This window comes from Periophthalmus magnuspinnatus, chromosome 17, assembly GCF_009829125.3.
Source record: "Periophthalmus magnuspinnatus isolate fPerMag1 chromosome 17, fPerMag1.2.pri, whole genome shotgun sequence".
Classification (NCBI taxonomy): Eukaryota; Metazoa; Chordata; class Actinopteri; order Gobiiformes; family Gobiidae; genus Periophthalmus; species Periophthalmus magnuspinnatus.
Window position 1 is genome coordinate 1484149 of NC_047142.1, and position 23821 is coordinate 1507969.

General features: G+C 43.2%; 1 protein-coding gene across 3 annotated transcripts in view; it reads left to right on the forward strand.

The window, feature by feature from the left end:
• Positions 1–511: 511 nt before the first annotated feature.
• The window catches only part of mylk4a (myosin light chain kinase family, member 4a), a 94545-nt gene continuing 71235 nt past the window's right edge, over positions 512–23821 (forward strand). The window contains exons 1-15 of one of the 3 annotated variants that reach the window (XM_055228542.1): positions 512–1233; positions 7304–7438; positions 9588–9681; positions 10076–10412; positions 11335–11600; positions 12229–12334; positions 16008–16101; positions 16549–16658; positions 17933–18074; positions 18158–18228; positions 19233–19361; positions 19739–19891; positions 21152–21230; positions 21312–21366; positions 21452–21472. In XM_055228542.1, coding sequence (XP_055084517.1) covers positions 739–1233; positions 7304–7438; positions 9588–9681; positions 10076–10412; positions 11335–11600; positions 12229–12334; positions 16008–16101; positions 16549–16658; positions 17933–18074; positions 18158–18228; positions 19233–19361; positions 19739–19891; positions 21152–21230; positions 21312–21365 — 2265 coding nt within the window. In that variant the 5' untranslated portion in view covers positions 512–738 and the 3' untranslated portion in view covers position 21366; positions 21452–21472. Of the gene's footprint in view, positions 1234–7303; positions 7439–9587; positions 9682–10075; positions 10413–11334; positions 11601–12228; positions 12335–16007; positions 16102–16548; positions 16659–17932; positions 18075–18157; positions 18229–19232; positions 19362–19738; positions 19892–21151; positions 21231–21311; positions 21367–21451; positions 22583–23821 lie in introns of those variants that run through there. The other 2 variants (XM_055228541.1, XM_055228543.1) reach the window with 2 other exon arrangements.

Consider the following 23821-nt stretch of genomic DNA (forward strand, 5'->3'; position numbering starts at 1 on the left):
CCTGACAAGAAAAGGTACATACTGGACATTTAAAGGCCAAATAAAAAATATATATTTAAATTAGAAAAATATCTCATCAGTCAGTATGAAATTATCAGATGTGCAAATGTATTTTTTATTTATTATTATTATTTTTTTATTTGATTTATTTGATTTGGACAATGCTAATGATACAACATAAACGTAAACACATCAGATTATAGCCAAACGATTTCCATCCGTTGTCCCAAATCATGATTAAAACAAGTCAAATGAACATAAATCCAAGTCGACTAAGTGTCTTTTTCATTATATAAACTGTTTGTGTCGTTAAATAAATGCCCATTATCAAACTTAGACTCTGAAGAATAGCAGTGTACAGTGAGCATTCTGACAGCCAGCAGCGCGGTGACGACGTTGGGCTTAACACTTGTGCCTCTCAAATGTCTGCTGGGCCGGGCAGCGCCAAGCCCCCTCCCCAAACACTTGACCCCATGCTGACGTGGGCCCTGATTTTACATTTAGGGACTCCAGCTCATTCCACTCTTAATACCACTGCTGGTGCGGAGGGAGGCTGGCCCCAGGGATAGACTCTAGGAAGGTTTTCTCTCTCTTCTTTTGACTCAGTGGGACTATACTTGTTATCTTTGGGAACACTCGTGGATTGAGCTGGCTGCTATTTTGTGCAAACCTCTTTCCAGGAACGTGACTGGCTACGTTTGTTTGTGTCTTAATGTGATATTTACTCCGCGGTAAACCATGAGTTCAATGGGAATTAACCAGAGTGAGCTAAAAGATGGCCACCTCAGCTTCGACCTCATCCAGAACCGCATCGAGTCTTTGAGCACCAAGATGGACACGCTCATCGACATCCAGGAGAAGGTTCTGAACCGTCTCGACAGCATGGAGAGCTCGGAGAAGCCGGAGGAGGAAAACGGCTCCGCGCCCAAAACGGTGGAGCAGCTGATGGGGCGGGAGGTGAGGGACATCTGCCAGGAGTTGAGCACCATCGTGTCCGTGGTGAACCAGCGCTCGGAGCAGCAGGCGCAGAAGCTGGAGGGCATGGAGAAGCTGGTGCTCAACATGCAGCAGGTTATCAGCTTCATCGGGGAAACGGTCAAGAGCTCCAGGGTCATGCAGCTGATGCTCAAAGGCCCGGCCGCTCGCAAAGGAACCAAAGCCAAGGACAGTAAAGCCAAGGTGCTCAAGAAGAAACCCTCCACGGAAGCTGTGACGAAGAAGACGGACGCCAAGGTGAGTGAGCGGCACAGTTTGGTACAGATACAGATCGTACATCGTCTGGAGATCTCAGCCTCTTGTTTTAAGAAGCGGCATGTCAAATGTACAGTAGATCTGTCCAATCACAGCCAACCAGATCTTTAATCATCAGTGTGGAAAATGTTGGAAGAAGCAATTCAAGTAATTCAAAGTCACAATACAAAAAATCAAAACATAATTAATCATAAATAATCATCATAAAATTAACGTTAAAGGAGAAAAGTGCAGAATAAAACCCTTTTTGTCATATGCACAGATAAACAGAACCGTTTGAGCCTGGATTTAAACATTGAAAGTAAAGGAAAGTCTCTGTCGTTACTGCATTATTACTTTGATCAAGATTTAAAAACATGGCTCACACGGTCCTCACTATTGCATGGTAATACACACCCAGATTTTTATGATGGTGCGTTTCCACAAGTCAATAAAACGTGTGGACTGCAGGTGCTGTGTCAGTCTGCGGTTTTATTGTGGAGCCGGAGCTCAGTGTGACTCTGAAGAACACGTTTCTGCTGTGATGTTTGTGAATTTCAACAGTTATATTTATACTGTACATTATAAAGCACACACGGAGCTGCTGCTGGACTGTGGTCAGGCCCAGACTCCAGAGTTAAGTCCAGACTCCAGAGTTAAGTCCAGACTCCAGAGTTAAGTCCAGACTCCATAGATAAGTCCAGGTCCAGATTCCACCGCTCATCCAAGGTCAGGTTCAGACTCCTTAGTTAAGTCCAGACCCTGTAGTTAAGTCCAGACTCCACGGTCAGGTCCAGACGTAAGTTCAGCCTCCATAGTCCAGTCCAGACTTAAGTCCAGAGTCCATGGTCTGGTCCAGACTGCATAGTTAAGTCCAGGGTCAGTTCCAGATTCCACCACTTGTCCAGGGTCAGGTCCAGGTCCAGACTTCACCGCTCGTCCATCAGTCCCTCAGTATCAGTGTCCACTCACTCCGCTGACTTCTGATTTCCACATTTTATTGGGATCCTGTTGTTCCTGGCAGCACACATGAAAACGATCATAGCATCATGATGACCACTGGACCCTCCACTGGACCCTCCACTGGACCCTCCACTGGACCCTCCACTGGACGCTGTCTGAATGTGCTTTGGCTCCTGACTGAGATTCCCCATGTGCCCATTCCCCAACTCCACTTACTGAACCTGAGGTCGTTACAGCAGGAGAATTTGATTTACTGCACAAACTCATAAAATCCATAAAAGCCACTGATGTAGTCGCCATAACAGCACTTTACATGTAAAATGGCCGCCTCAGAGTCACAGGGAGGACCGGGGCGAGTGTGTGGGGTCAGGTGAAATGTGAGCGGACCCGCAGGACGCCGTTTTGGGCACAGGCTCAGTACTGTTTGTGCTTTCAAAGACTTTAACCCCTTATGTGCCGAGCGTCAAGTGTCTGTCGTGCGCTGAGTCAGTCTGTACGGCTCTCACTGACTCATCTGAGAGTTTACGGTCAGCGCCGGGACACTGGGGTCTATACATACACACATACACACACAAATATATATACACATACACAAGTACATATACACGTACACACATACACATACATACACAAGTACATATACACATACACAAGTACACATACACACTCATCGCACACTTCTTCCAGGCTTTACAGAGAAATTATTCCAACTTATAAACAACCATTTCATCTTGTTGTCGTTACACCAGAGCAAATTAGTCACTGGGTGAACATTTAATTGAGTGAAGGATTTTAAATTCATCATAAAAAGGAAAAAACAACAGAAAATGAGCTTCATTTTACACTAATACAGCTCACATAAACCAGAGTGTCTCTTCACACATACATGTACATATAAATATAAATATACACATACATATACACATACATGTACATATAACATAAATATACACATATATACACATAAATATACACATAAATATACATATACATATACACATACATATACACATAAATATACACATACATATAACATAAATATACACATACATATATACACATATATACACATACACATAACATAAATATAAATGTACACATACATATACACATGCATACACATACATGTACATATAACATAAATATACACATACTCATACACATGCACATACATATACATAAATATACATATAAATATAAATATACACATGCACATAAATGTACATATAACATAAATATACACATACATATATACACATACATACACATAAATATACATATACATATAAATATACACATACATATACACATGCACATACATATACAGTGGTGGAACGAAGTAACGGCATAAAAGCAGTAAAGTATTGCACTTAACTACAAATTTTAGACATTTGTACATCACTTAAGTATATGTTACAGTTGATACTTTTTATTTTTACTGCACTACATTCAAGAGCAGTATTTGTACTTTCTACTCCACTACATTTTTGAACAGGACTGACATTTTTTTTAATTATTGCCTGAGTTTATTTTTAACACCTTTTTAATAAACAAAACCATCTGTTATCGATTCAGTTGTTTCAAAATTCAGCTCAAATTTGTATCAAAATCAGCACATTTGAAGTTTTATACGAAATACTTTTACTTTTTACTCTTTAAGTGCATTTTTAAACAGGTGCTTTAATAGTTTTACTTAAATTGATTTTTCCACGTGATAATTTTACTTTTATTGGAGTACTTTTTTGCTCCAGTATCTGTACTTTTAGTTAAATAACAAGATTGAGTACTTCTTCCAGCACTGTACATATACACAAACACACACAAACACACACAAACATACACAAACATACACAAACATACACAAACACACACAAACACACACATACATACATTTACACACACAAACACACCCCAACACACACATACATACATTTACACACACATACACACATATTCATACACAGCTGATGTTCAAAAGAAGCTCCATTTGCTTTGGCACATTTGGAGCAGGTGCTTTCCCGGTGTCAGTGGGAGCGTGAGCGTGATGTTACTGGAGTAATACTGTCCATGACGCAACATCAGGTTTAAAATGTGCACACGCTCCGCTCAGAACTTCACTGCTCTGTGTTTCTCTGCTTTTAGTTTTAAAGTGAAACGAGCTTTTTCTTCTAGACCTGATGCATTGTCTTTGGCGTTTGCTTGTACTTTTTGCCCTGTACTGTAGATTCTAGTAGATTCTAGTAGATTCTTAGCTTTGGTGCTAAACTTAACACAAAAAACACTCTTTTTAGACTTTATTTTGACTCCTGTGGACAATGTGAGGGCAGGTTTGATTTAGAGACACTAATAAAAGCCTGTATTTAAGTGCACACGTTTAGAAATCATGAGTCATCTGCCAAATACACATAGTTTTGTTTTTTTGTTTTTTATTTATTATGAAACGATTCCAGGAGGCATCTTAATTAGCCTAAGTGACATAACGATATTCCTCCCTCCATGACAGTTTCTGAGATGTTTTTAGTTCTGTTCTTAAACGAGCCATGGCCTTACGTAAAGGTCACTCTGTTGGACCAGTTTATACGAGGTTTGACCTGAGAGAAACGAGCTTTATCTGCGCTTACAAAGCTGCGTAAAGGAAAAACTACCCACCTCCACCACCTCCACCTCTGTGACGTCATGTGACCGGGCTATCAGGGCTGTGATTGGGTCACTCTGCTGTGGGCACTTGAATATAGGGCAAGCAGATAATAAACATATTTGTGTAAGTCACGGGCTTAACGTTCAGGAAACACAAAGCAGTGTAATCTGCTCGTAAATGTTTTGAGCACTGTAATGTATCTTATTTTATCCCTAGTTCTTGTTTTAGTCCCGTTTACAGAAAGTTTAATGTTGGATTCAGGCCTGGATTAGTGAGGACGCAGCCAAAACGTTCCACATTTAAAGACGAATCACATCAAGTACATGTATTTTTTTCATCGTGAGAAGTTTAAACCGCTGACGGATCGGCTGTTCTAAGTACGTCTTAATCGTACCTCTCTGGAGTCATAATTTATGCCCGTCTTAAACCTGAACACTGTCCAGCTTGGCTAACTCTGGGGGCTCTCGTGTGCCTCAGATTACAGGGAATGTGCCCTCGCTGCCGTCACAGCCCGCACCCGCACCGCACCGCCACTAGAGGTGCAAGAGGGGCCCTGTGCCAACCCCCAATCGCCCTGTTGTCACTGGGGAAACACTGAACCTAAAATAACCCCCCTGTTTACCTCACAACACCCCCCCCACCCCGACCACCCACACACCCGCCGCTGGGCAAGACACTTTTTCCATAGCTCTCTGATCACAGTCTTTACACAGAGTTCCTTAGCGGAGAAATTTGAACAACGGCCGCCGCTCGTCTGTCATATTTTCCAAGCGGGGTCAGCGGCACATTCCTTCTGCTCGGGCCGGAGAGCGATAAGCTATAAATTCACAAGCGCTGCTCCTGTCTGTCCATCTACAGCCAGTGATTAAAGGCACGGCCGTTCTACCAGTCAGTCTGCGCATGCAATAAACACGCTAACACCTCCGCAGCTTTGTGCACGTCTCCTGTGTTTGCGTCTGATTCACGGTGTAACTTCGTGTTTCCTGAGCATCTGTGTGATCGTGTTCTCTGCTGTGTGTCTGCTGCTTTTGTTTTCTTGGTTACATATTTAGATTTTAGTTATATTACATGCATTGAAGTAGTGGTAGTAGCAGTAGTAGTAGTAGTAGTAGTAGTAGTAGTAGTAGTAGTAGTAGTAGTAGTAGTAGTAGTCTCCATACTCTTCAATAGTTTTGTTTTCTTGTTTAGATTTTTAGATTTTAGTTGTACTACATGCATTGAAAAAAATGAAAGTGTTTATAAAGTACTAGTAGTTGTAGTAGTAGCAGTAGCAGTAGTACTAGTAGTAGTCTCCATACTCTTCGATAGTTGTTTAATAGTTTAGATTTTAAACTTTTATATTACATGCATTGAAAACATTTAAAGTGTTTATAAAGTAGTAGTAGTAGTAGTAGACGACTCCAGACTCTTCAATAGTTTTTCTCATTTAGATTTTTAGATTTTAGTTATATTACATGCATTGAAGTAGTAGTAGTAGTACTAGTAGTAGCAGTAGTAGTAGTAGTAGTAGTCTCCATACTCTTCAATAGTTTTGTTTTCTCGTTTAGATTTTTAGATTTTAGTTATATTACATGCATTGAAGTAGTGGTAGTAGTACTAGTAGTAGCAGTAGTAGTAGTAGTAGCAGTAGTAGCAGTAGTAGTAGTAGTAGTAGTCTCCATACTCTTCAATAGTTTTGTTTTCTTGTTTAGATTTTAGTTATACTACATGCATTGAAAAAAATGAAAGTGTTTATAAAGTACTAGTAGTTGTAGTAGTAGCAGTAGTAGTAGTAGTAGTCTCCATACTCTTTGATAGTTGTTTAATAGTTTAGATTTTAAACTTTTATATTACATGCATTGAAAACATTTAAAGTGTTTATAAAGTAGAAGTAGTAGTAGTAGTAGACAACTCCAGACTCTTCAATAGTTTTTCTCGTTTAGATTTTTAGATTTTAGTTATATTACATGCATTGAAGTAGTAGTAGTAGTACTAGTAGTAGCAGTAGTAGTAGTAGTAGTAGTCTCCATACTCTTCAATAGTTTTGTTTTCTTGTTTAGATTTTTTAGATTTTAGTTATATTACATGCATATTACAAACATTGAAAACAAGTGTTTATAAAGTACAAGTAGTAGCAACAGTAGTAGTAGCAGTAGTATTAGTAGTAGTAGCAGTAGTAGTAATAAAACTCAACTCTTTTTAGTACCATGGCCAGTACTCATTTGACATCAATGACAGTAAGTATTCTACAGTCTCTAGTAGTAGTAGTAGTAGTAGTCGTAGTCGTAGTCGTAGTCGTAGTAGCAAAACTCAAGTATTTAGTCCCACAGCCAGTACTTTTACTCAAAGACAGTAAGTATTCAGTACATTTTCGAGTGCGTCCCGTCCTGTACCATCTGTTGTGTTTTAATCGTGTGTTTCATCCTGTGTTTTACTCTGTTTTTCATCCTGTGCATAACTCGACTCAGTGCTGCCATCTTGTGTCTGTGACAGAAACCTCCGTCTGTTAAATCCACTAAAGCGACTGAGGACTTAAGTAAAAGTGACGCCAGCGGAACGCAGGCCTCACACAAGACAAAGCTCCACGGACCAAAGCATTTCCTGGCCACGCGCAAATGTGGACTATTTGTACGTGTGTCCTCCACCGTGTTCTGTGTCTCCACTATGTTCTGTGTCTCCACCATGTTCTGTGTCCACCATGTTCTGTGTCTCCACCATGTTCTGTGTCTCCACCGTGTTCTGTGTCTCCACCATGTTCTGTGTCTCCACCATGTTCTGTGTCTCCACCATGTTCTGTGTCTCCACCGTGTTCTGTGTGTGTGCTCCATCTCCACCATGTTCTGTGTGTGTGCTCCATCTCCACCATGTTCTGTGTGTGTCCTCCATCTCCACCATGTTCTATGTCTCCAGTATGTTCTGTGTGTCCACCATGTCCTCCGTCTCCACCGTGTTCTGTGTGTCCTCCACCTCCACCATGTTCTGTGTCTCCACCATGTTCTGTGTGTGTTTTGTGTGTGTTTTACATGTTTTGTGTGTGTTTTGTGTGTGTTCTGTATCTTGTGTTCTGTTGCTTCAGGCTCAGTGTGTCACTTTTGTTTGAGGTTTTCATGAGTTTTCATGTTTAATTTTAGTGTTTTAGCTCCAGCAGCTTCTTATTTGAGTCCAAATGTTTCAAATCCTTTACCCTTTAAGATTTTAAACAAAGAGATGTAACGATATCGTATCGTCCAAAGTTTCTTTGCTTAAATTCATTGTTTTGGTGCAGCATCAGCTAAAAACAGAGGGAACTACATAGACCATGATCCTTTGCTCCATTTCAGAGCAGACTATTTGAAGAAATAAGTGACATGCTGCGTTCAGACGGGGGCATTAAAAACAGATCGGACGCATCTTGTTGGACGTCTTTACATTTGAGGACACCGAGGACGCACATCGGAGAAAAATACTTGACGTGTGTCCACGGCGTCCACTGAGGTCTGCGAGTGTCTTTAGATGTTTAGTTTTCTCTTTGTGAATGATTCAGACCAGGCTGAGGGACGGTTGGTGCACACAGCGTACTGAAGTTGTTTGTGGTTGATTTCTTTCTCCTTTTTCTGGATAATGTCATTGCTCCATCACTGGAGCGTAGTCTCTGATTGGTTGATGCAGCACATCAAATGCCAAAAGTTCAGTTTTTTCAAGTCTGATGATGCGTTCTCTGAATTTACAGGCAAAGTCTATGGTGGACACACGTCTCGGCCGCTCTGCATTTCTGCGGCGTGTTTTCAAGTTCGTTCATGCGTTGGGCGCTCTGTTTGCACGTCCAAAGCGTCAGACTCCAGAGTTGAAAAAGCTGAACTTCTTGGCGTCTGATGCCCAAAATCAACCAATCAGAGACTACGCTCCAGTGATGCAGCAACATCATTGTCCAGAAACAGTAGAAAGACATCAGCAGCAACTTAATTATGCTGGGCACACCTGCTAGCTTAAGGGCTAGTCACAGACCCAGTCACGCCGCCGCCGAGCCAATCGCCTCCGTTGACTTTATGTAATACATCCACTAAAACCACTCTCATTCACAAAGAGACAAAACAAAACATCCAAAGGCACTCAACTCAGCACTCAACGAAACGTCTGCCCTTAAATGCAAAGGCCTCAAACCAGAGGCGTCAAACGAGTTTTTAACGTCCCGATCTGGAACCAACATGAACTAACACAGCGTCCTCTGCGTAAACGCTCAAGACTCACTGCGTCAGTCAGAGTCGCACCGACGCTTGAAAAATCGCCTCAGAAACGCAGGACGGCCGAGACGTACGTCCGCCATAAACCCCCATGTAAACTCCCCTGAGGCGGCGGTCTGAGCGCAGATTTATTATTAAACACTTTATTATTTCAATTATCACACAACAAAAGTCTGGTCAAGGCATTTTAAAAGGAAAAACGTAGCATATTTACAATTTTGTTACTTCAACAAAATATCTATAAATGTCGTACCGTGACAGATTGTGAAAATATGGTACGGGTGGTTTTCAGATTCTAGTGTGTGATGATGTGATTCTCCCAGATGGGGGCGCAAGAGCCAGATTTAGCTATTGATTACATTGAGCTTTGCTATGAAATATTCAAAAGGTAAATTCACAAATGTTAAACCTGATCATTTCTATTAGTGACTCGACCCAAGAACTTACAATATTCATTTTATGATCTGTGTTAAATATAATTGGCCGATAGAACGTGGTGATGTCGTCTGAAACACAGCTCATCATAAATGTTTTCTAATTGTACATTTATTTTCCAGCTAAAAGATCACAAAAACAAAGAAGGCGCAGAAAAACCATCTCTGACACCCAAAAGCCCCAAAGGACAGAAGAAAACCAAGCCCCCGGAAACAGGTGCCTCATGTCCCCCAGACACCACCCAAAGGGCCCGGATTACACTGTTTAAAGGGCCCAGATTACACTGTTTAAAGGGCCCAGATTACACTGTTTAAAGGGCCCAGATTACACTGTTTAAAGGGCCCAGATCACACTGTTTAAAGGGCCCGGATCACACTGTTTAAAGGGCCCAGAACACACTGTTTAAAGGGCCCGGATTACACTGTTTAAAGGGCCCAGATCACACTGTTTAAAGGGCCCATATAATGTTGTTTCCTCATCACAAACAGACCTGGTGTTGTGTTTTTGATGTAACAACATTATAACATGACTAACAGCTCAGAAGAGTCCACTTTGTGTAATCTAGTGATCATATTTACAGACTAATATCGATGTTTTCTTCCCTCGTTAGATATTTCCTTAAAGAAGCAGGCTCTGTTGTTAGAGGAGGTGCAGAAACTGAACCGAGAGAACAGTGAAAAGAGCACACAGCCCGTCACTGAAAGTCCTGCCCCGGCAACAGACGATGTCACCAGCGTGGTCTACTACCTGCCCCATGACTCTGAACGCAAGACGGAGCCAGAGCCGGAAGAGAGGAAAGAGGAGAGGAAAGAGGAGAGACCAGAGGAAAAGCAGGAGGAGGCTGTGAGGGAAAAAGAGAAGGAGGAGAAGGAGGAGAAGGAGGAGGAGGCAGTGTCTAAGGACCAGGAGACAAGCCAAGTCTGCGCTGAAGAACAACCATCCACCAGGTAGAGCACATTTAACATGAGCCAACATGAAACAAAACAACTATACGTCGCTCTGGAGTATAAGTCGCCAAAAAATACATAATAATGAAGAAAAAAACATATATAAGTCACATTTTTTGGGGAAATTTATTTTACAAAATCCGAGACAAAGAACAGACATTTTATCTTTAAATCAAGTTCTAATAATAATAATAAAATGTGGACCAACAGGCTGAATATCAGTACATCACGCTAATGCTAATGCTAACGTAACACATTTATATTTATTCAGCTCCATGAAGCACAGACAGAACTGAACACGTGTCTGGTTTGTTAACGTAAGATATTAACAGTTAATCAGATAAATAAAGCAGAAAAAACAAGTTTACTCTGGATCTCACTCCAAATCAATAAATCCATTGAATTCTTCATCCTCAATTTCACATACAAGTCACATCTGAGTATAAGTCTCACCCCGGACAAACTGTGAAAAAAGTGACACTTACAGTCCAGAAAATACGGTACATAAGAAAAATAAAACATCTCTATATATCCTGTGTCGCTAGTGTTAAATACCAGGGAGAAGAGGTGGGTTTTCTGTCTAGTCTTAGATCCTCTCGGGCTTTTGCACAGTTTGACAGGCAGGGGGTGCTTTTCCATAGTCTGGAGTTGGTCAGCTGACCTCAGGGGGGTGGAGTATAGGGCAGCCGTAATTTCCTCAAATTTCCTCGAATTTTTTGAAGTTTACAAAGCAACAATAGTTGATATAATAAAACAAAACCATCATAAAACTTTTTCATGATCAATCATCCTCACATTTTGAACTGTGAAAAAGCTCATTGTATATTCATGTGTTTGAGTTTGCAGATACAGAGGCCATTTTGAAGACTTTTTATTAAGTGCTATGACAATGGTCCTAACTTTGAAACACGTCTTTTTTCAGCTCCACAGATGACACGACTTTACCACAGCCCAAAGAACCAGACGGGGACCAGAAGATGAGCACAGACGAGCCGGCGACGGCGGCAGAGGACGAAGAGCCAGAGACACACGAGCACAACATGGCGTCTGAGGGCTGGGCCGTGTTTAAGGCGGAGGGGGTGGAGATCACTCTGGACCTGAAGAAGAGGGTGGAGGAGGAGAGGAGCTGCACCAGCCATCATGAAGCAGAGTGTGTGGAGGACGAGCACGCCGAGAGATTCTTCATCGGTTTGTGCCACTGGCTGTTTTTGTAGAATCTGAAGATATTTATAACAACTACGCAGACAAACGTCTTCACTTCTACAACTTTTTGCCCAGTTGACAGATTTTAAGTCACTGTATTTTCCAGACTTTACGTCGCTCTGGAGTATAAGTCAGACCAGCAAAAAATGCAGAATAATGAAGAAAAAAACATATAAGTCGCATTTTTTGGGCGCATTTATTTTACAAAATCCGAGACAAGAACAGACATTTTCTCTTTAAATCAAGTTGTAATAATAATAATAAAATGTGGACCAACAGGCTGAATATCAGTACATCACGCTAACGTAACACATTTATATTTATTCAGCTCCATGAAGCACAGACAGAACTGAACACGTGTCTGGTTTGTTAACGTAAGATATTAACAGTTAATCAGATAAATAAAGAAGAAAAAACAAGCAACGAGTTTACTCTGGATCTCAGTCTGTTTGAATAATTTCACATATAAGTCTCACTCTCGGACAAACTGTGAAAAGTGACACTTATACTCCAGAAAATACGGTAATTATGACGACGGCCTGTGTCACTACAGCCTGATAAAACACAACACGTGTACTATCTATGTGTGTAAATGCTTTTTTCTCTTCTCCAGACACCACCCCTCCTCCAGCCGCTCCCTTCAACCATCGCATCGTCTCGGCCAAACCCAACAAGATCAGCAACTTCTACACCATCAGCTGGCAGGAAGTGCTGGGCGGGTGAGCACGCTATAAATCACACCAAAGAGGGGCGCGCTGTGTGTTTTAGACAATACTGTGGTAAGTAGTGAGTAGTGGCGCTCGTAAACAAGAGCCGTATAGAGACGGTACACGGCCTGTCGTCACCCGCGGGCCGCTCTGACAGGGGGCGCTGTCCTGTGGGAAGGTCGCCACACCAGGACGTTTTAAACTGTTGTACAAGGCATTAATGACAAGTGGAAAATCCCTGTTCCAAATCAATCAAGAAGAGTTAAAAAGACCGAAAACTGCCGTACGTTACACGCTCTCAATCTGAAATCAGACTTATTGTGCTTGTGTCTCTATGGTTCTCATCTCTGTGGGTCATTGCGTTATAATTTACATGTTTTAATCACAATATTCATCTAAAACGACTTAATAAAAGAAACAAATCCACTGACCTCTGCGTTAGAAAATTGCGGTGTCCAATAGGAGCTGACATCGCCGTAAACATCATCACAATAGAGTCGTGTAGCTGTCGGCGCCCCCTATGGACAGAGGCACATCACACTAGAGCACATATGTCAAACTTAAGGTCCGGGGGGCCAAATGCGGCCCGCCACGTCATTTTATGTGGCCCGTGAGAAGGTAAATGAAGGCTTGACTGTCATTTTAAAATAAGTCTGTGCTGATTTAATGTTTGCATTGACAATAAACTAATGAGATTTTCCCAACAAGTGACACTGAGAAATATTTGCAAATAATCATCACAAATTGTTCAGGAAGAGGAAAATTGTCGGCGTGGAAGGAAGTTTCAAGAAAGACGCTAAAGGTGAATACAAGTTTGTGATTTAAGGAGAAAATCTGTATGTTTTTTGTGTTATGAGGCGGAGTCGGTCCAATCTATGTCGACATTTTGACACCAAACACGGAGCTAAGTGTGAAAAAGTGAGTCTGCAAGAAAAACAACAAATTGTCCAATAATTAAAAGTCTGTTTTTGAATCAGAGCTGAAGGTTCTGACCAGATCCACACTTTTAAAAATGTCAGTTTATCAGGAAATTCAGATACACAGAGACGTAATATTTGCAACTTGAATAAGTAATAAACACAGAAATGTTTTTTTAACAAGTTTAAAATTAGTTACATTTATTTTACATGACATTTGTTTACATTTAGTGACATTTATCCTGCCACAGTCACATCTGGCCCCTGATGGAAGCCATTTAACTGATGTGGCCCTCGGTGAAAAAGAGTTTGACGCCTCTGCACTAGAGCAACAGAAAACTCCAAGGGAGAACAAGAAATACAAAAATACTAAATAGAATTATATATTTTTGTGTTAGTTTGAAAATTCCGTGACTCATGACCTAATTATGACGTAATTCTGTTTAAAATAGTTTTCAAATTAGTGACAAAAGAATCAGAACTGAAAGGCCTGAAGCATCGAAAGCTTCATTGATTTTTTTGTATTTTTGTCAGTTTGTGTTAAATTAAACCTAAACGTTGCTGTAGTGACGTGTGGAATGTTCTGGGACATTTGAAACCTTCAGTTACATAAAACACCTCCTGATGCAGCCGCTGTTTATGGATCAGATCAAAGGCAGTGATGAAATATCTGTCAGTCCCACTTTAACTGCAACAGCCCCTCCTCCTCTCTCCCTCCTCTCTCCCTCCTCTCTCCCTCCTCCCTCCCTCTCCCTCACTTTCCCCCTCCTCCTCCTCTCTCCCTCCTCCTCCTCCCTCCTCTCTCCCTCCTTTCCTCCCTCCTCTCTCCCTCCTTTCCTCCCTCCTCTCTCCTCCCTCCTTTCTCCCTTCTGCTCTCTCCTCTCTTCCCCCCTCCTCCTTCTCCTCCCTCCCTCTCCCCCACTTCCCCCTCCTCTCTTCCTCTCTCCCTCCTTATCTCCCTCCTCCTCTCTTCCCCTCCTCTCCTCCCCCTCTTCTTTCTCTCCTCCTCTGTCCCTGCTCCTCTCCTCCCTCTCTTCCTCCTCCTCTCTTCCTTCTCCTCCCTCCTCCTTCTCTCTTGCCTTCCTCCTCCTCCACCCCCCCTCCTCCTCTCTCCCCTCCTCCTCCTCCTCTCCTCTCTCCCCCCTCATCTGCTCTCTCCTCCTCCTTCTCTCCCCACCCCTCATCATCTCCTCTCTTTCCTCCTCATCCCCCCACCTCCTCCTCTCCCTTCTCTCCTCTCCCTTCTCTCTTCCCCCCACCTCCTCCTCTCCCTTCTCTCTTCCCTCCTCCTCCTCTCCCTCTCCTCCCTCTCTCTCTCTTTCTTCATAACTTTAAAGTCACTGTGGTTATTTTTGCCGTAGGACTGGGTGGTATGTGAAAGTGGATCCGCGGCGGCAGCTGGCGGCTAATCACTAAGTGTTAATCCTCGTCTTCAATGTGAGACAGTGGGCCGGGACAGTGGGCCGGGACACTGGGCCCGGGACACTGGGCCCGGGACACTGGGCCCGGGACACTGGGCCGGGACACTGGGCCGGGACACTGGGCCGGCTCACATTTAATGAAACAGAGATCACTGTGTCACTTTGTCACTTTGTCATTTGTGATGGGGGAAAAACAAACCATCAAAACCTCACGGTGCTCAGGACAGATGCGGACTTCGAGGAAAGGGGTCGAGGGGTCATGAGGTCGTGGGGTCGAAGGGTTGTGGGGTTGAAGGGTCATGAGGTCGTGGGGTCGTCTTATGAGCGTGTGCCGTTTGTAAACATGACCACTGAAGATGTGCACAGAGTTTATGACGCGTAACCAATGAAGAGGTGGTAATACTCAGTTACACTTACTCAGGTACATATACTTGAGTAACAGTACTAGTACTTGTAGGTTGTGGTTACTTCAAATTATGACTTTAATATTTGGTTGTTCTAATACAAATATTTTAAGTATGAATCAGATCATAGTTATGGCAGATCTCCATTTTTACTCTCACTTTTTACATGATTAGTTTTTGTACTTAAGTAAGAGTACTGTTATTTTAAAATAATATTACTCAAGTACATTTTTGGCTACTCTACCCTCCTCTGCTGATTAGAAAATAAAAACTGCACTTTGTAGTTACAGTAAAAGCTTAAATTAAAGACACGATGTTGCATGAGCCCATTGTATCATGAACAAACACAAACTCAACATAAACATGAAAATATGAATCACCTCGAGATAAAACCACGAGACGAGGAAATGTGTGTAACATGAACACACACACACGCAAACACGCACACAGAAAAAACACACACACATATGCATACACACATACATATGCACGCAAACACACGCACATACACATGCAAACACACAATTCAATTCAATTCATTTATCTTTGTAATGCCCAAAATCACAACAGTTGTCTCGAAGGGCGTTCATGTTTTGGTTGATGGGGGAAACCGGAGTACCCGGAGGAAACCCATCCAGACACGAGGAGAAACATGAAAAACTCCACACAGAAAGGCCTGGTGACCCGGGGATCGAACCAAACCTTCTGCTGTGAGACATGAGCCACTCAGCCACCGAGATATACACACAAAAACACAACAACAGGAAAAATCAGACAAAACAAGAAAAACACAAACTTGCACTTGTCGCCCCCTTCAGGCCTGGATGTATCACTCCATTTTCCCTCAAGTCAAAATGTCTCGGGCCTTTTCTTGTTTGAATCTTGTTTGTATTTTCTCTGGTTTAAAACGACTCCAGTTTAACCGTCTGACTCGTCTCTTTAGGGGTCGTTTTGGTCAAGTGCACAAATGCGTCGAAAACTCCTCCGGCCTCACTCTGGCGGCGAAGGTCATCAAAGCTCGGAACGGGAAAGAAAAGGTACGGCACTTCATAGCATCCTATTTATACGACCTGAATAGGACACATGCCTCGTGATATTAAAAGAAGGGCCGATCTGCTAGAGCCCGACGACAAGGACACTGACCAGGAAAAAAAAAAACATGAATACTTGTCACCTAGGCGACAAATGTTTGAGCTAGTGGGAGATGTATTGTCTGATAGGGGAGAAGCGCTGACCTATGTGCTTGCCTTTTGTCTTGTTGTTGTGGCTCTATATTCGTCCGCCGCACCTGTCTGCTGGACTCTCCTCATGTTTGTGTGTGCGTCCCCCACGTCCCTCTCACGTCACCCCTCTCCTGCCCCTCTCCTGCCCCTCTCCTGCCCCTCTCCTGCTCCTCTCCTGCCTCTCTTCTGCCCCTCTCCTGCCCCTCTCCTGCCCGTCTTCTGCCCCTCTGTGCTGCGTCTGTCTCTGTGTGTCTTTGGTAGGAGGTGGTGAAGAATGAAATCCAGGTCATGAATAATCTGGACCATGCCAACCTCATCCAGCTCTATGCAGCTTATGAGTCCAGGAATGACATCATCCTAGTACTTGAATAGTATGCACTTTTTCATATTCCATTTACTACTTCAGTTATGTGCTGTATATTTGAATGACAACCATAGACTGTATATGGAAATGGACAGAGCTAACCTGCTAGCCGCCGCGTTCTGAACAGGAAGTGATCATGTGCGCACTTCTGGCTCCAGTTCAGTTTCTATTGAAAAAACTGTTAACTGCTGCTGTCAGACTCGTCATTTTCTCATTGTGTCGTGCGTCCTGATTGGCTGTTGGACTGTAGACCATTGTGTCGTGCGTCCTGATTGGCTGTTGGACTGTAGACCATTGTGTCGTGCGTCCTGATTGGCTGTTGGACTGTAGACCATTGTGTCGTGCGTCCTGATTGGCTGTTGGACTGTAGACCATTGTCCATCAGTCTCCTCCGTGCCGTGTCTCCTGTCCAGTACAGAATGTGTTCAGACAAATTTACATAAACGTTGGATCTCAGTGTGACTCTGAAGTGCTGTACGTTTGCGATTTGTTTTCTCCCCGACAAAACCCACAATGTCGATGAAACGTTCTGCACCGACAAAGACGCCTACGAAGGTTTGAACTTTGAGAGAGTTTAAACGAGAGAGAAATGTGAGAAAATGTTAACGCCTGTGTGAGAAAAGTGTATAAAGTGTGTGGTGAGGGGTTTTACAGACAAAAACAGAGAGAATAATGTAAAAAATAAAGATGATACTTCACGGATTTCGCCTGTTGTGGGGTATTTTTGGAACATAACCCCTACGATAAATGACGGACCACTGTATTGCGTCTGTAAATCAAAATATGAACATTAATAACGGACAAATCAGGCGCCTTCTTTCACTGACGTCGCTCCCGGTGGCGTTAGCAACAGGTTTGATTGACAGCGTTGCTAAGCGTTCGCTCCCTGTTAAACCAGCAGTGCGGTACAGGAAGGGGCGTTACCTTCAACAGCCTCGCTCTGGATTGGCTCTGTGGTTGCTATGATACTCGCGGTCAGAATTCCAAATATGAAAACTGGCTCCGAATTAGCCGCTATAACTGCTAGCCTCGATGAGCTTCTTTCTTTCTTTATACAGTCTATGATGAGAACATTACACAATTGGTTAATATGTTGTATTGATCCTGAAAGTACAATAATAACAAATAGAGTTACAGTTTTACAATCTACCCCTACAGTATTGAAATAACTGAATTCATGCTACTGGTATAATCTAGTTTAACTCTGACGATGATTCAAAATGGCTGCCACTTTTGCTCGTTTGACGTGGTGACTGTTTTGATTTGTTTGTTTCCCCTCAGCGTCGGAGGAGGAGAGCTGTTCGACCGGATCATCGACGAGAACTACAAACTGAAGGAGCTGGACGCGGTGGTGTTCATCAGGCAGATCTGTGAGGGTCTGCAGCACATGCACAAGATGTACGTCCTGCACCTGGACCTGAAGGTAACGTTTAAAGCGTCTGTGCGTGTAAGCTAGCTTTAGCGACATCTACTTAAGCTAATGTTGTGGTTCTGTTGTGGTTCCAGCCGGAGAACATCCTGTGCGTCAGCAGAGTCACAAACAAAGTGAAAATCATCGACTTTGGGCTGGCGAGGATGTGAGTGTCCGGCCACGTCCAGCTCCATTCTGTTCATTTATTTTAGTAGATTCTTTTTTTCAGATTATGGTTTGATTTTCACCAGCTGCTCACTAGCGCCTCACAGTGGTCACGGGATATATGTCAGGTCCATGGAAGGTTTATTTGCATGAGCCCCCTCTTCTCTTCCCCCTCTTTCTCCTCCACCTCCTCTCATCTCTTCCTCCTTTCCTCTCTCTCCCCTACCCCCCCACTCCTCTCTTCCCCCTCTTCTCTTAACTCCTCCTTTCCTCTCTCCCGCTTCCTGTCCTCTTTCTCCTCTCTCACTCCTCCTCTCTTAACTCTTCCTCTTTCCTTCCTCCTCTCCTCTCTCTCTGTCCTCTTCTCTCTTCCCCCTCCTCTCTTAACTCCTCCTCTCCTCTCTCCCTCCTTCCTCCCTCCTCCTCTCCTCTCTCTCCGTCCTCTTCTCTCTTCCCTCTTCTCTCTTCCCCCTCCTCTCTTAACTCCTCTTCTCCTTTCTACCTCCTTCCTCCTGTCCTCTCCTCTTTTCCCCCTCCTCTCTTAACTCCTCCTCTCCTCTCTCCCTCCTTCCTCTCTCCTCCTCTCCTCTCTCTCCGTCCTCTTCTCTCTCCGTCCTCTTCTCTCTTCCCCCTCCTCTCTTAACTCCTCCTTTCCTCTCTCCCTCCTTCCTCCCTCCTCCTCTCCTCGCTCTCCTCAGCTGACCAGACACTTTAGGAGGGAAGACGGGAGGAAAGAGAGAAGAGAGGAGAGGAGGAGGGGGATCAGACAATTAAACCTCCCGTGGAACTGACGGATATCCCGTGACCACCGTGAGGCGCTAGTGAGCAGTACCTGTTGGGATGAAAACAAACTACACCTGGTCTGAAAAAGAATGTGTTAAAATGGAGGATGTGAGCGTTTTTCTTTAAATATTATCACATTATATTATTCAGATTCTTTATGCAGCCGAGTTGATGCTCGTTCTGAACATATTGTCACTATTTCATGTCTCTGTCTCTACACAGATACAAACCAAGAGAGAAGCTTCAAGTGAACTTTGGGACCCCGGAGTTTCTGGCTCCAGAAGTGATCAACTATGACTTTGTGTCGTTCAACACCGACATGTGGAGTCTGGGCGTCATCACCTACATGCTGTAAGCTCCACAGACGGACAGGGCGCACCACATAGATTCTTTATATACATGGACATAGCTAACCTGCTACGTGACAAACAGGAAGTGAACGTGGGCACACTTTTGGTCTTAAATGTTCGTATTAACCCTCTACATGATCCTGGGGTTTTTATTTCACTTTTGTGTCTGTAAATCAAGATCTGAACATTAATAACAGACAAATCAGGTCCTTCTTTCCCAGGGAGTGTCACCTTCAACATCCTCACTCTTGATTGGCTCTTTGGGTGCTAAGATACTCATAGTCGGCTCCACATTAGCGGCTATAACTGCTCACACACACAAACACACACATATGAACACAGAGGAAGTTTTATACGTTTTTTCTCGTGTCTCTTCAGTCTCAGCGGCCTCTGTCCCTTCCTCGGAGACACAGATAATGAGACTCTGAACAACATTCTGGCCTGTCAGTGGAGCTTCGAGGAGCAGGAGTTTTCTGACACGTCACCCCAAGCCAAAGACTTCATCTCCAGACTGCTCATCGTCAACAAGAGGTACTACGTCTGTGTCTTACAGCAGAGTAAAGCAGGACAGCGCCATCTGTAGTTCGGCTTGTTCAGGACACGCCTGTATCCCAGGTGTGTGTGAGTAAAATGAAGACGTGCACACGAGCAATGAAACACAAAGCATAAAAGATGCAACTCGAATCGGCCATTTTGGATATTTGTAAAAGAGAGAACCACTTTATGGACCAGGATGGAGCAAACGTCACTGGGACAGAGGACGACAAACATGAAATGGACTGGGGACGTTTTACTCTCACATCTGGGAGACTGTCCTGAACAAGTCGGACTGCAGATGGCGCTGTAGTCCTGCCTCCGCCCGTAAGAAAACATCCAAAAAATCTGAACTTTAAATTCAAGTTTATTTCTACAATTCAATTGAATTCAATTTTATTTTTCTTAATAAAGATACAGCACATTGACTTGAGCTGACCAAAGTGCCAAATAAAACACCGAGATATTAAGTGTAACTGGTATTAAATGCCATGCAGGGCCGGCCCGAGCCTCTAGGGGGCTCTAAGCAGAATTTGCCGTTGGGGTCCTCGCCAGTTCAATGCCACGTCTTCATATTTGAAAAAAATGTAAAAATCATCTCAACTAGACTGAAAATTCTGAAGGCTCAGAACAACAACTGCCACAAGTATAAAAACATGTGAGGCGAGGCAGGTTTTTTTTTCTTGATTTCTTGATTTTAATGAGTTCCCGTTGACTAAAGCGGGTTTATAAATGTTTAATGTCATAAAATGCAGAGTGGACCTTGAGGGAAGTGGGTCCTTCACACTTGTAAACACAGAGCTGTCCACAGTGATGCCTGATTCAAAAACACACACCCGAGCCCCATTTAGTTTCCAAAAAATCTTTGCACTTATTTTTTTCAATATGCATGGGCTCTTGGGGGCCCTCCGGTGGCCGCGGGGCCCTAAGCAGCTGCTTAGTCTGTTTATAGTGGAGACCGGTCCTGATTCCAGGGAGGAGAGGTGGGTTTCCAGTCTGGTCTTAAACTGCGTGAGAGGATGTGACAGGCAGAGGGCGCTGTTCTATAGTCTGGTCTTGAGCCTGGCTTTGGACAGTTGACCTCTGACCTCTGACCTCAGGGCTCTGGGTGGAGTATAGAGCTGCAGTAATTCCCTCATCTCTCATCTTTGAAAAGAATGCCAATATTAAAACGCTGTTAGAAAAATCAGTTATATTTTCCCCAAAGTGTCATCGCCATAACACCAGCGACTAAAACATCACTTTTGTGTGTTTCAGCTGGAGGATGTCGGCAGCTGAATCTCTGAGACACCCCTGGTTGTCCGACCCAGTGCTGCACCATGAACTTCACACAAAGGTTTGCATTTTCATCACAATCACCAACTATTTTATTTACTTTTTACTGTTAAAATATTAGTTTCTTTTATTAAATCCACAGAAAACATTGTGCAAATCGCGGCGGTCGTCTTGTGTGCCAGACTCAAATACCTGAGGTTGGTATAATGCAGCCATCCACCAGGGGGCGACACAGACCTGACTATACACACGACTTTAAACACTTCTCTGTGTGTTTTTCAGAACTTGACACTGGTGTGAACTGTACAGTGGCTGTTTGGACCAACCCTCCTGTCCACGTTATTACCCAGAATCCACTCTGTTCATCTGTTCATACTATTTAACACGTACGCTTCTATAGAATGGATGTTTTATTTGTAAATGTGCAGTTGTTGAGCCGTACATCAGATCATCCTCTGTAAATGTCTTTTGTGTGTGGTCTAACAGGCTACTATTCATTTTGCAATAATTCGCTCTCATAAATCTGAAGTCCGTACTCCCTGACATAACTCCAGGAGAAAGATAAAACTCGGTGCGATTAGACATGTGAAGTTCTGCTGTAAAAGTACTGTACACGTCATCTGGGTGAATGTGTCTGAATACGCTTTTATTTATGTGTTTGGTGTCCTAAGTGTAGCATGAGCACTTTATAAAGATTATGTAACGACTGTAGTCCAGCTCCTGTAGTCCCGCCCCATGGACTGTGCATCGAAATGGACACGATTGTGTCTGAAAATCAAAATATGAACATTAAAAACCCACAAATCAGGTCGCGGGAAGGAGCGTTACCTTAAACATCCTCTCTCCTGATTGGCTCTTTGGTTGCTATGATACTGGCGGTCAGACGTCCTAACATGTAACTGGACTCCAGATTAGACTCTGCTCCTGCTCCGGCCTCGAGCTGGACCCTGTGGATCACACTCAGTCCGTGTCTTTACACAGTCTATGCGCCGTCCTCAAGTACAAGTACATTCTCAAAGTCATGTCTTATCACAGGTCTAGCTGCATGTTTCATGTGACAGAATTCACTTTTATAACTTTTGTAAACCTGTACTGTAAGCTCCAGTAGGATTTAAGTGTGATTATGTTCTGTAGAAGCTGTTTCCACAAACGTTTAAGTGCCTTCTGTGAAGGTCTAGTACTCCACTACCTGTAGTCTGATACTAACACTGGAGAGTCCTGTGTGCACTAGGTAGGACAGGGCCTGTGTGCACTACGTAGGACACGGCCTGTGTGCACTACGTAGGACACGGCCTGTGTGCACTACGTAGGACACGGCCTGTGTGCACTAGGTAGGACTCTCACTGTGTTACACGTCCAGCATGTGTCTTTGAAGTGTGTTCACTCACATAAAGTGCCATTGTCTTAAAAATCAATCATCTCTGGACTTTTATTTCACAGAAAAAACAAACAAACAAACAAACAAACAAATCACCCAGAGGCACAGGTAGAAAATACTTCTGTGTGAGTATTATTCACTGCAGTACTACGTTTATAAGTATGTTTTACGCAGAGGAGGAAGAAGTACTCAATTATGTTACTTAAATAAAAGTACAAATTCCAGAGCAAAATAAAAATACTCAAAAGTATCACATAAAAAATCTGCCTAAGTAAAAGTATTAAAGTACATGATTAAACATGTACTTAAATAGTAAAAAGTAAGTGTCACACAGATGTTGAGTCTTATAAAGCTTCAGATGTAGTTTCTTTTTTTTAGCTGTTTTTATTTGTTTATTTTTATTTGAACATGTTAAAAATAAACCCCCAGACTTTTCAGCAGGTCTCAGATTATAATAAAAATACTTTTACTTTTCAGTCCAGTTCAGAAATGTAGTGAGTAGAAAGTACAAATACTGCTCTCAAATGTACTCAAGTAAAAGTAAAAGTACACACTGTAAAAAGCACAGATCAGTTGGTTTTAAGTCGCTGTGGCATTTCTAATAAAATAGAATTATTCATTTAATATTTACTTGAGAATGTGGAGGCTGTGGGGCTTGTGATGCGAGTAAATATCCCATAGCACACAGTGTAGCTCCTCCCTGTACTGGCACAGACTCATCAGCACAAACGGCTTTAAAGGCTCAGTTTTTGTGTCTAAATGAAATAAAAACTTAAAAAATCTACACGCACACACATTTATACGAGCGACATCATCTTTGGTCAATCTATACAAACCTCGACCGGCGTCAAACTGAGGTCATTACATCGTCCCAAAGTGAACAGGAGCCTCCGCCGCGCCGCTCCAGACGCTGTCCACAAATATTTTCCTGTAGAATCCCAGGCCGTCCAAAGCCGTAGGCCCCGTTTAACCCCGGGCCTACAAACACATGTGAGGAGGAGATGAAAGGAGCGGCGGCGTTTCCAAAGAAGCCCGCCGCGTTACAGTCCGCGCACCTGACCAAATAAACGTGTGTGGCATGTTCGCGGAAATGAAGGGGATTTTTTTTTTTTTATCAAGGTCACGTGAAGGTCACCGGAGAACGAAGACGAATCCTCGCTGTAAATCACACGGGCTCACGGCGTACGCTACGTTTCTATAAGTATACGTTAGCGGCGTTAGCGTCCGGCCCCGTATAGAGACGGCGAGGTCGTACTTGACGCAGGGGTTAGTCC